General features: G+C 40.7%; 1 protein-coding gene across 5 annotated transcripts in view; it reads left to right on the top strand.

The window, feature by feature from the left end:
* Positions 1 to 13,534, top strand: part of hipk3a (homeodomain interacting protein kinase 3a) — a 260,923-nt gene that overhangs the window by 229,462 nt on the left and 17,927 nt on the right. For all 5 annotated transcript variants that reach the window (XM_060839040.1, XM_060839042.1, XM_060839038.1 and 2 more), the window contains 4 exons: positions 848 to 969; positions 4,008 to 4,132; positions 6,808 to 6,975; positions 10,289 to 10,591. In XM_060839040.1, coding sequence (XP_060695023.1) covers positions 848 to 969; positions 4,008 to 4,132; positions 6,808 to 6,975; positions 10,289 to 10,591 — 718 coding nt within the window. The remainder of the gene's footprint in view (positions 1 to 847; positions 970 to 4,007; positions 4,133 to 6,807; positions 6,976 to 10,288; positions 10,592 to 13,534) is intronic.

Raw genomic sequence — 13,534 nt, 5'->3', positions numbered from 1 at the left:
TAATGCAGAAAAATGTGAAGTCATTTTGAATGAAAGGATGAGATGAGGCAATATGAATGATAAACTAATTGGACCGATTGTAGTAAATACCATTCAGGAACAGTCTGATTGAAGGTTTCACATTCAAAACCTTTTGAAAGTGGCATTACAAGCTGAAAAGGCTGTTAAAAATAGATAAGAACCCTTGGCTTTATAAACAGGAGTAGAGTACAAAATTATGGAAGTATTGTTAAACTTTTATAAATCACAGATTAGCTTTTAGCTGGACTTTGTGCCCAGTTTTGGGCAATGCACCGTAGGTGGAAGTGGGTGTAGAAAAAAAATCGCTATAGAGTTTACCCAGGAATGACAAACTTCAATGATACGTTGATTGCCAACTCTGATTGGACATATTCAGGGAAATGTTGACAGAAGTGATAACACGGAGAGCCTGCAGTGAGGCATGGGCAGGTCCTCACAGATCTGATCAGAAATACCCTTAGATACTGGTGAGTCTCAGCTTCTCTCGCCTTCTCTGAGCCTGATTAAGAATCACTTAATTCTATAAAAGAATTCTTGAGGGGAAGTGGGCCGATTTAGTTAGCTCTTTCCAGCAGCTGCGAGGGCCTGAATAGCTCCTGGGCAGTAAGATTCATCAGAACATGCATTTAGAAACTAATCCAGTGAAATATATCGTATTCTCCCTTTCCTGGCTAATCAGCAGTGCTGTTCTTCGAGGTTCTGCCATGTTAGCTTAGAAATATCCAGCAATTACAGCTCTGTGGACAGCAGTTTAGCTTGAAGTGAAATGTCAGGCTGCTGTGTCTTGAGATGGGATAGTCTCACTCCTCTGTTCTTTTACCTGCAGGCATTTCAGCAAATCCAGGTAAACATGCAGGGTTCTCTGTTCGAATGGACAATGCAGTACCACTTGTCACACAGGCACCTACCATGCAACCGCTTCAGCTGAGGCCTGGAGTTTTGACACAGGTTTGTGCCTTCTGTTCAGGTCAAAAGAAAGCAAATTTCCATTGGCATTAAAATCATCTACCTTGTGGATCCACATTTCTTAAGTGGTAGATTTGGTGAGGTCTGTGACACCCCACTTTGGAATTAGAAGCTTCTGGGTTCAAACAAAACCCCTCAACTTCGACTTATTAATGTAGTGGTTTATAGGCAGTGTGGTATGCATGAGAACTCTCTAAGTGTGCCATGAAATTTTGTACAAAGGTGATGAAAATCAAAACAAAACAAATTTGAAACATCAATCCCTTTGGTCTTTCTTTAGCTTGTTGCATGCACTATATTACAAAATTCTCCAGTAAGGCTGGAACCATAGTAAATGCAAGTAAATATAACATTAATAAGCACATTAGTTTAGCTGAAAATAGTGGGTGTGCCATGGAATTGTTTGTTTCATTGAAGTGTGCTGTGTCAATAAAAAGGCTGGAAATCATTGTAATAATGTCCTTTAAGGAAATAAACCTACTGCTGTTACCTGGTCTGGCCTAGAAGTGACTCAAATCATCTACAAATGTGAATGGCTCTAAGCTGCCCAATGAAATGCTTTAGCAGTCTGCCCATTTACATCAGATCAAAAGGAGGTTTACTGCTACCAACTCAAGGATAGACAATCAATACTGGCCTTGCAAAGAACTCCCACAGCTCAAGAATGGAATAATTTTTACGTTGATGAGTATGATCAAAGCTTTTGTTTTGCTCATGGTTTTAAATAAGCCATCTTTGTTTTCAAATTCTTTCATGACCTCAGCTCTCCCAGTCTCAGTAATCTCCCCAAACATTACACCCTTCTGAGCACTCTGTGCTCCTAACTTTTACGCTGCCATGCTTTCCCCTCCATTAACCTTGCTTGCTTTATTGAAATATATTCACATGATATGGGCATCACTGACAAGGCCAGCATTCCTAATTGTTCTTGAAAGGTGGTAGTGAACCACATTCTTTAAAAGTGATCAACTATGCCATTTCTGAGGGCAGTTTAAGAGTTAACCACATTGCTTTGGTCTGAACTCGGCCAGGCTGTGTAAGAAAGAGCAGATTTTCTTCCCTAAAGAACAGATCGATAATCCAGTCATTACATTGGTTTCCACTGCTGATACGAGTTTTTGATTAATAAATGTCATAGAGTCATAGAGATGTACAGCACGGAAACAGACCTTCGGTCCAACTCGTCCATGCTGACCAGATATCCCAACCCAATCTAGTCCCACCTACCAGCACCTGACCTATATCCCTCCAAATCCATCCTATTCATATACCCATCCAGATGCTTTTTAAATGTTGCAATTGTACCAGCCTCCACCACTTCCTCTAGCAGCATATTTCATACAGATATCACCCTCTGCGTGAAAATGTTGCCCCTTAGGTCTCTTTTATATCTTTCCCTCTCACCCTAAAGCTGTGCCCTGTAGTTCTGGACTTCCCCACCCCAGGGAAAAGACTTTGTCTATTTATCCTATCCATACCCTTCATGATTTTATAAACTTCTGTAAGGTCACTCCTCAGCCTCCGATGGTCCAGACAAAACAGTCTCAGCCTATTCAGCCTCTCCCTATAGCTCAAACCTTCCAACCCTTGCAACGTCCTTGTAAATCTTTTCTGAACCCTTTCAAGTTTCATAACATCTTTCTGATAGGAAGGAGACCAGAATTGCATGCAATATTTCAACAATGGCCTAACCAATGTCCTGTACAGCGCAACATGACCTCCCAGACCCTGTACTCAGTACTGTGATCAATAAAGGAAAGCATACCAAACACCTTCTTCACTATCCTATCTATCTGCGACTCCACTTTCAAGGAGCTATGAACCTGCACTCCAAGGTCTCTTTGTTTAGCAACCCTCCCGAGTTCCTTACCATTAAGTGTATAAGTCCTGCTAAGATTTGCTTTCCCAAAATGCAGCACCTCACATTTATCTAAATTAAACTCCATCTGCCATTTCTCAACCCATTGGCTCATCTGATCAAGATCCTGTTGTAATCTGAGGTAACCTTCACTGTCCACTACACCTCCAATTTTGTTGTCATCTGTAAACTTACTAACTATGCCTCTTATGCTCACATCCAAATCATTTATATAAATGATGAAAAGTAGTGGACCCAGCACAGATCCTTGTGGCACTCCATTGGTCACAGGCCTCCAGTCTGAAGAACCACTCTCTGTCTTCAACCTTTAAACCAGTTCTGTATCCAAGTGGCTAGTTCTCCCTGTATTCCATGAGATCTAACCTTGTTACCAGTCTCCCATGGGGAACCCTGCTGAACGCCTTACTGAAGTCCAGATCGATCACATCCACCACTCTGCCCTCATCAAACTTCTTTGTTACTTCTTCAAAAAATTTAACCAAATTCGTGAGACATGATGTCCTGCGCACAACGCCATGTTGACTATCTCTATTCAGTCCTTGCTTTTCCAAATACATGATCCTGTCCCTCAGGATTCCCTCCAACAACTTGCCCACCACTGATGTCAGGCTCACTGGTCTATAGTTCCCTGACTTATCCTTACCACCCTTCTTAAACAGTGGCACCACGTTAGCCAACCTCTAGTCTTCTGGTACCTCACCTGTGACTATCGATAATACAAATATCTCAATAAGAGGCCCAGCAATCACTTCCATAACTTCCCACAGAGTTCTAGGATGCACCTGATCAGGACCTGGGGATTTATCCACTTTTGTGCGTTTCAAAACATCCAGCACTTCCTCCTCTGTAATATGGAGATGTTTCATGTTGGGATGTGAAATCTTGTCTTCAGATTATTAGTCGGGACTTCTGGTTCATCAGTTCTTTAAGATGCTCTTTAAAGCTTACTTCATTGACATAATTTTTAATCACCTGATGTAAATTGTGTTTACGTGGCTCATTATCAAATTTTGAACAGTAATACTTTTGGGAAATACTTAGGGATGCTTTGCCAAATTAAAGGTGTATCCATACGTCATATGAAATTGCTGGTGTTTTGAATGTAAGAATGAAAGTTTGTGATGTTTTGTTGTTGTTGTAGGCATGGTCTAGTCGAAATCAGCAGCTATTGATCCCTACCTGGCAGCAAGTGGCAGCTATGGCGCCCTCCACTACATCACTGGCATCCGATACTGTGGCTGGTCCACAGAGGTTGGGCGACTGGGGGTATGTAAGATGTTGAGTGCAAGGAGCGAAGATGGAGGAATGTGGATTAGCAAAGGGCCTTGTCTTGTCTTCACTTTGTACTGGATGCATAAAATCATAGTGCAAAAGGAAGTCATTGGACTCTCTTGAGTCTCTTTCACTTTTGAACTAGTTAGGGAGTCAATGTACTGGATATCTTAATTGCAAAGCAATATGATTCCAATAGCATGGATTCAATTCTCAGACCAGTTGAGATTGCCATGAAGACCTCTTCTTCTCAATCTTGCTTGTCCCTTCAGGTTTGTTGACTCCAAGTTAAACTCACTATCGGTCATCACTCTGTAATGAGACAGCAACTTTGGGACTATGGCAACTTTATCTTTACTCCACTAGATCATATTAAGTTTCATATAACTTAATACACCTGCCCAACAAAAATGCATCATTATCAGTTTTGAAAATGAGAATTGATCATCACAGCCTTTTGTTGCTTACATCATCCTTACATTATGCTGTATGGTGAAGCTCTAATGTTAAAGTTAAGGCACTCTCTCCTAGACTTGCCACAACAAAAAAGAATGGTATATCTCTGTGAATCCTATTGAATTTCTAACACCTCAATACATCACCTCTTGATCTTCTAAATTCCACAAAAGTATATGAATGTGACTCAAAGGACCCAAAAGGTCAGAGATTTAAATATACTCCAAAGGTAATTATTTAAGCAGAATTCAAGTCCATGTTTTTATGTCAGAGCTTTATTTCAGTTAGTCACACACCATAAGACTCAAACACCAATGATTACTAGCTCTCCATATTTATACAATCAATTCACACCCTTTTGTTTAACCTGTTTTTCTAAACTACCTGTTCAGAGATGTTGTTACACACCTCTGGAGCAGGTTGGACTTGAACCCAGGCCTCCCATTCCAGGACTAGGGATACTACCAGTGCACCATAAGAGGGCGTACCTATTTTTAACTTCCATTTAAATTTTCACCACCTGTTACTTCATTCCATGAGGTCTCAAGCATTCCTTCAGAACATATTAAATGATAACAGTTTGTTACTGATTGCCTCAATGGAGAGAATTCTGAGTGACAATTGGATAATAGCTAAGAAATGCGAGTGAGCATACACTCAACTGTACCCTGGACTGTGGCTGGGGATTTGCAGAACACTAGATATTGTCTCTAGGCCTTAAGGATCTGAGACAGCACAGGGCCTATCAATTTGGGAAGTGTCGACTAGTGGAAATGAGCCATTGGTACTTGGTGCCCCAACTTTCAGCAGCAAGTGAATCGAAACAGAATTCAGTAACGGTGTTGCATTAGGCCTTTCAGCGGTGCCATTGTGTAAAATCAGGTACTCCCGTGGTTGAAAAGGGACAAGAGACTCTTTGACCTGAAAATTTAGACAAACTTGAAAGCTAACACCCCAGATCATCTCCCCAGCAGGGTTTGATGTTCCTGCTTGAAATAAACCAAATGGGTTTGTATTTTAGCTGCTGTCTTGTCACATTTAACTTATCTGTTTCTTGCAGTTTTATGATCATTTATAAAATATTGGATTTAAATTAATGTAACATAATTTGGATTGGGCAGATTTGTAGCTCAGATTGAGGTACTGGATGTAGGTTTGCTCGCTGAGCTGGAAGGTTCGTTTTCAGATGTTTCATCACCCTACTAGGTAACAACTTCAGTGAGCCTCTGGATGAAGCAGTAGTGGTGTAGCCTGTTTTCTATGTATGTGTTTGGGTTTCTGTGGATGGTGACATCATTTCCTATGTTTTTTTCCAGGGGGTGGTAAATGGGATCCAAGTCAATGTGTTTGTTGATAGAGTTCCAGTTGGAATGCCATGCTTCCAGAAATTTTCATGCGTGTCTCTGTTTGGCTTGTCTTAGGCTTAATGTGTTGTCCCAGTCGAAGTGGTGTCCTTCCTCATCCATATGTAAGGATACTAGTGAGAGTGGATCATGTCTATTTGTGGCTAGTTGATGTTCAGTTGATCCCATTTACCACCTCCTGAGAATAAAATTAGGAAGTGACATCATCATAGGAAATGACGTCACCACATGAAATAGCGTCACCAACCCAAGGAAACCCAAACACATAAATAGAAAACGGGCTACACCACTACTGCTTCATCCAGAGGCTCACTGAAGTTGTTACCTAGTATGGTGATGAAACATCTGAAAACGAACCTTCCAGCTCAGCGAACAAACCTTCATCCAGAATGTAACATAACATTTATCAAAGACTGGGTAAATAAATAACGACAATACACACACTGTGTGAAATTCATTTCTCCCGTTTTAAACTCTTCAATTGCTCCTCCACTCTTTGCTTTCTGTCTTCTTTCTCTCTCTGTACTTTATTTCTCTCTCATCTCATTTTATTTCTTTCACTAAGTCTTCCTGTGAATGACTCATATTTTATCACTCCATCTTTGTCTGTGATTTAAATAGATTTAAATAGAATATTATACAAACTTTCCTAATCATTGTCAGTATAACTGAGTGAGGATAGTATGTTTTACCATGACTGACATTATTGCCTCTCATGTTTAAACATAGAAGTGAATCCTTGAATAGAGGGCATTCGTCTCAATGCGTGGAGTTTTTAAGCATTTCTAAGTTAGTATGTGTTATTTGTTGTATCTATGATTGACAATACATGTCCTTGCTTCTCCACAGGAAGATGCATGCTCCCAGCAGCCATTACAGTTCCATGTTGCCACAACATCTTTTAACCAACCAAATGGCACTTTCAGCCACAAACCCCATCAATATGGGAATAGCCCAGGCGGTCTGGGTTCAGCCCTCTGCAACTAACCGGAAGAGGAATAAGCACTGTCAAAAGAGGTCAGTAATGGGCAGCCTTTCAAATGGTGGAAGTCATTAATGTGGTTTACTGACTTTAGCAAGATGCCCTCAATGTAAACCTTTTGCTAGTCAATGCATTCAGGAATTCAGAAGGAATTTGTCATGCAGACTGTAATAACTCAGGAAACCAGACTGGAAAGGAACATCATTTATTAGAGGCATGACACATGGAGTCAGGGGCTAGCCCTGGACAGACAGTTCTGCAGAGCCATCCCTGGGTCTGCTTCTGTTTAATTTCCAGAAGTGCTATCACACACAACCAAACTTTTTTTTATTTCTGTCACTAAATAACTGTGACTCTTTTGTTCATTTTTAACTACCAACCAGCACCAGTAAATCAGCCGTGTAGCCAATTAAATGTTTCAATGCAAAGCCTGTCTGGGTTAGCTTTTATTTTTTATTTTCTTATTTTTATATCCAGACATGATCTTACACATAACCAAATAGCTTTCCCATCACCAAATCATCGTGACATTTTTTTTCAAACTACTGTAAACCACCAATAAATCACCTGGATATTTACACCAATTGGATTTTTACAAGTAAAGCCCATTATGGGAAACTGGGTCTGCTTTGTATTTGTTTTAATCGGGTCTGGGTTATAATTTTTTCCAATCAACCATTTCAGCGATATTATTACACAGCTCTGGAGCAGGTGGGCCTTAAAACTAGGCGTCAAGGCTGAGAGGTACGAACACTACTACTGTACCACAAGGGGCCTTGGGTCTGCTTCGTTTCTTTTTAATAAACCTATTCAGAGATGTTATTATGCACCCCTGGAGCAAGTGGAACTTGAACCTAGGAATACTGGCTCAGAGGTAGGGACATTACCATTGGACCACAACCTCCAGGTCAATTTTATAAAGGGCTTAGGTGATGAGTTCCAATAGGATTAGGGTTGGCAAGGGAGCTCACTAATTAGAGGGAAATCAGGAAAGCGAAAAGGCAACATGAGATAGCCTTGGCAGAAAAGGTTAAGGATAATTCAAAGAGGTTGTACAAGTTCATTAAGTGCAAAAGAGCAACTTGGGAGAGAATAAGACCCCATAAAGATCAACAAGGTCATCTATGTGTGGAAGAGCAACTTGGGAGAGAATAAGACCCCATAAAGATCAACAAGGTCATCTATGTGTGGAATCACAGGAGATGGAAGAAATACTCAATGAAAATTTTGTGTCAGTTTTTACTGTGGAGAAAAACAAGGAGACCAGGGAACTCTGGGAAATAAATATTGACATCTTGAAAACAGTCCATGTTAGAGAAGAGGAGGTGCTGGAGATCTTAAGAAACGTAAAGGTGGATAAATCTCCACGACCTAATCAAGTGTATCCCAGTAGATTGTGAGGTCCCTAGCAGAGATATTTGTATCATCTACAGCCACAGGTGAGGTGCCGGAAGACTGGAGGGTGGCTAATGTTGTGCTTTAATTTTAGAAAGGCTATAACGAGAAGTGTGGGAACTATAGGATTCTGAGAGATAGGACTTACATGCATTTTGAGAATGAAGACTGATTAGGGATAGTCAGCATGACTTTGTGCATGGGAAATCATGTCTCACTGACTTGATTGAGTTTTTTTGATGTTATAACCAGAAAGATTAATGAAGGCAGAGCGGTAGACGCTGTCTACATGGACTTTAGTAAAGCCTTTGACAAGGTACTGATCAGTCTAAGTTAGATCACATGGGATTCAGGGAGAGCTTGTGAATTGGATACAAAATTGGCTTGATGGTAGGAGACAGACAGTGGTGGTACATGGTTGATTTTTGGACTGGAGGCCTGTGACCGATGGTGTTCTGTAGGGATTGGTGCTGGTCTACTGTTTATTGCCATCTATATAGACAACTTGAATAAGAGTTTAGGAAGCATTGTTAGTAAGTTTGCAAATGATACCAGAATTGGTGATAAAGTCGACAGAGAAGAAGGTTATCTAAGATTACAAAGAGATTTTGATCAACTCGTCAATGGGCTGAGAGGTGGCTGATGGAGTTTAATTTGGATAAATGCAAGGTATTACATTTTGATAAAATGAACAAAGGCAAGACTTAAGAGGGCCCTAGGAACTCTTGTTGAACAAGCAGACCTAGAAGTTCAGGTACATAGTCCTTTGAAAGTTATGATAGTTAGACAGAGTGGTTAAGAAGGTGTTTAGAATGCTTGCTTTCATTGCTCAGACCATTGAAGATAGGAATTGGTATGTCACGTTGAAGTTGTACAGGACGTTGGTGAGGTCACTTTTGTGTACAGTTCTGGTTGCCGTGCTATAGGAGGGCTATAATTAAATTGGAGAGGGTGCAGAAAATATTTACCAGAATGTTGCTGATACTGGAGGGTTTGAACTTAAAGGAAAGGCTGGTTAAGGTGAATAGCAACGGTCTTTGCCCTAGGGGGGAGGTGAGTTCACCTTATAATTTTTAAGGTGAGAGGAGAAAGATTTAAAAGGAACCTGAGGGGCAACATTTTTGCAAAGAGGGCAGTTTGAATGTGGAATGAACTGCCAGAGGAAGTGGTAGATGCAGGTGCTATTACAGCATTGAAGAGACATCTGGATATGTACATGAATAAGAAAGATTTAGAGGGATATGGGCCAAATGCAGGCAAGTGGGACGAGTTTAGTTTAAGGAAAAATGGTTGGCATGGACATGTTTGACCAAATGGTCTGTTTCCATGCTCCACAAAGTGATTAATAAGTGATTCTACATGTGCCTTGTACATATGGTTATCACAGGGACAAATGTTAGAATGGAGAAATTCTAACAAAAGGTAAAGTTGAGGCAAGTCCTTATGCACTTTTAGGGAAACTGTGTAAGATTTGAGGGAGAAAGAAGGAAAGGAATATGATCAGGTTAGGTGAATCACACTAGTTAGATATTGGTATGGAGCATAAACACAAGCATAGACTTGAACACCACTATTCAATCTTCACTTTTTGCTCTAAGTGGAATGGCTCCAACTTCTATAATGTCTCCATACCACTGAGATCCTTCATTCCTCGTACCATTCTGGTCCATCAGCTTCATAACCTCTCCAAGGCCTTGGCATCGTTCCTGAAGTGTAGTGCCCAAAATTTGATGCAGTACCTCAACTGAGGACTTTGAAGTGATTCATAAAGGTTAAGCACAATTCTTTTGCTTTTGTAGTCTATTTATACAAGTTCTGAAAGGTGATGGGAACACACCACAAAGCTGTCAAGATTTGAGATGAGTATAGATTTATGTTGGCATGCTCATATGGACATACCCCCCTGAAAGTTTTCTCACCGTTGCTCTGTTTGTTACTATTGTTTACTTACAGGAGCAATATATCACACTACAGCAACCTGCAGAACTCTGCACCACTGTCTCCAAAGATCACCAACAGTCCAAAGACCAGCGAGTCAGAAGGTTGCTCAGCAGTACAGGACAATCACAGTGGAAAGGATGACGGGAGCTATTGTCTCCAGGGCTCAGTTGGGCAGGACCTGGATGGCAACTTGATCGCTAACAAACAACGGCAGACTATCATCATCGCTGACTCCCCAAGCCCTGCTGTCAGTGTAATCACCATCAGCAGTGACACAGACGATGAGGATGCTTCTCAGAGCCACTCTCCGGAAGAGTGAGTTTTTATTAAAAACCACCTCTGCCAATCTCCATTTCACTGTGCAGTTGGAACATTAGAAACCAGAGAAAAAGGCCTTTCAGTCTTTCAGATATGCTTTGTCCTACTTATTTCAGTAACAGATCGAGACTCCATTTGCCAGCCTTTATCCTACATCTGTCAAAATCAGTCTTACCTCACAAAAATCTAACAAGCTCAGTTTTCAAATCTCAACTTAATGTGCAACGTTTTGGGGAAGAATATTCCAGATTTTCACTAATCTTTGCATGGAAAATTCTTCTTGATTTTACTCTCGAATGGTCAGCCTCCACCATTAGAGTTCACCTCTCCTTATTCTGAGTTCCCCTCCCAAAGAAAATGGTTTCTAGATATTTCCCCTATTAATTAGGTCATAGAATTGTAGAACACAGAAAAAAGCCCACTGTGCCTATGCCAACATTTGGAAAGAGCTGATTAGTCCCACTCAGACTGTTCTTTCCTACATTGTCATAATACTTTCTAGTATTATTGAAATTTTGGACAGTGATCAAACCCATTGTAAGCAATATTTTAACTTGGTAGAATTCCACAGATACTTGTCAGATAGGATACTGAAGAATGCTTTTGATCTGCTTTCCTTTATTAGTCAGAGCATTAAGTACAGAAGTTGAGAGGTCATGTTGTGGCTGTACAGGACATCGGTTAGGCCACTTTTGGAATATTATGTGCAACACTGGTCTCCCTCCTATAGAATGGATGTTGTGAAACTTGAAATGGTTCGGAAAAGATTTACAAGCATGTTGCCAGGGTTGGAGGATTTGAGCTATGGGGAGAGGCTGAATAGGCTGCAGCTGTTTTCCTTTGAGCATCGGAGGCTGAGGGGTGACCTTATTCAAGTTTATAAAATCATGAAGGGCATGGATAGGGTAAATAGAAAAGATCTTTTCCCTGTGGTGGGGAGTCCATAACCAAAAGGCATAGGTTTAGGGTGAAAGGGGAAAGATTTAAAAGGGACCTAAGGGGCTGCGTTTTCAAGCAGAGGGTGGTCTGTATATGGAATCAGCTGCCAGAGGAAGTGGTGGAAACTGGTACAATTACCACATTTAAAAGGCATCTGGATGAGTATATGAATAGGAAGGGCTTAGAGGGATATGGGCCAAATGCTGGCAATTGGGATTAGATTAATTTAGGATATCTGGTCGGCATGGATGAGTTGGACCTATTTATTTCTGTGCTGTACATCTCTATGACACTATGAGTTCACCCTTGATCAAATAAGATCATTCAATTTCGTCAAAACACAGACTACTTCAGAACTCCACAATGAAATTTGTTTAGCAACTGCAAAGCTGGTGAGAGCATATGCCACCTTGTGGTTTAAAAATATAATGTCATAATAGTTAACCAATCTCCTCCCTAATACATACAGGCACACAAACAGTCTGTCTCTGCAAATAATGTAATGAAACAGAGACCAGGACACAAATCAGAGCCAGAGATCTGCCAAGTCTTTATTGCTGAATGATCCTATATTTTACTAATTATCATTTGAAACCCCAACTTGTGGCTTCTGGAATTCTGGACCCAGCCAACAGGTAGCTCCCTTCCTTTATAATTTATGTTTGCCACTCACATTAAAATTGTGTGGATCTGGGAGAATGGAGTAAGCTGTTTGTCATCCTATTTGACCATGACATTAGTTTCCAACTCCACGTTAGCTCCAACATCAGGACACCTCCTTCCATTTCCAATATTGCCTGTCACTGCCCCTAATTTAGCTTACCTGTTGCTGAAACTCTCAACCCTTCTTGGGTCACCATCAGCCTCGAGTATTCTGCTGTTCTTCTGGCTGACTTCCCAGTTTCCACAAGCCATAAACTTCAACATATCTAATCTTCTGCTGCCTCTGTCTTAACTTTATTAAGAATTGCACATGATATTCCAAAAGTGGCCTAACCAATGTCCTGTACAGCTGCAAAATGACCTCCCAACTAATGCTCTGACTTATAAAGGAAAGCATACCAAAAGCCTTCTTCACTACCCTATCTGACCAATACTTGTGGAATTCTACCAATTTAAAGTATTGCCTGTAGGGGGTTTGACCACTGTCCAAAATTTCAATAGTAGCAGAAAGACCCATTCTCTCAGAGCCCCTGTGCTGACTGACCTTTATTATTTCCCAGACCAACCATGTTTTCAAGTCACTCTATGTCTGCACACGTTTTTCTCTTGTTGCTGTTTTCATTTATTATCTTTCAAACATGGTTCTATGGTAATGTTCTCTTACATTTTCTGTTACTGAGCAGGAACTGTTTCTGCTTTGTGAAAGGCCTTGGGGCAGTTGCTATATTCAAAGTTTGATAAAACTTGCTGTTGATTTCTCCCTTACATGGCAGTTCAGTTGTGGGAGATGCCCGATAATTGATTTCAATCAATAATACTTGTTGCAAATTGAGATTGACTCTATCTTGCTTATTTGACCTTTTGAGAGTAACATCTACAAAGTTTCTCTGACCCTTTTGTACCTCCAAGGTATTACTCTTTGCCTCTGCCTGCTTATCATGAACACAACGAGCTGTGTTCACAACTCCTAAATGCAGCAGCCTTATTTCTCATTTCCATATCAATGCTTACATGCAAAAAACTTGGCGACTTTCAAACAAAATTTAATGGACATATGTTCACAGCGTAAAAAGCCCACAAAGCTGTTGTGCAGAATTGTAAGTCTTCTCTTGTGTAGAAGAGGTTAACCATTGATTTTCGTACCGTACAAGATAGTCCGTTACTTTTGCACTCTACCTGGGACTAACTGTTGACCAAGTTGCTACAAAAGGATTGTTGCCAAGAGTCAGCTGATGTTTGTGAACGTCTGAGTCAGAAATGTAATGTGTCCAAGCCCCACTCCATGAGAATTGAGGCACAAAACGTAGGCTGACGCAGTGCAGGAGTGAACAAATGCTG

This window comes from Hemiscyllium ocellatum, chromosome 18, assembly GCF_020745735.1.
Source record: "Hemiscyllium ocellatum isolate sHemOce1 chromosome 18, sHemOce1.pat.X.cur, whole genome shotgun sequence".
NCBI classification, from domain to species: Eukaryota; Metazoa; Chordata; class Chondrichthyes; order Orectolobiformes; family Hemiscylliidae; genus Hemiscyllium; species Hemiscyllium ocellatum.
This window is presented reverse-complemented; position numbering and strand designations above follow the sequence as displayed.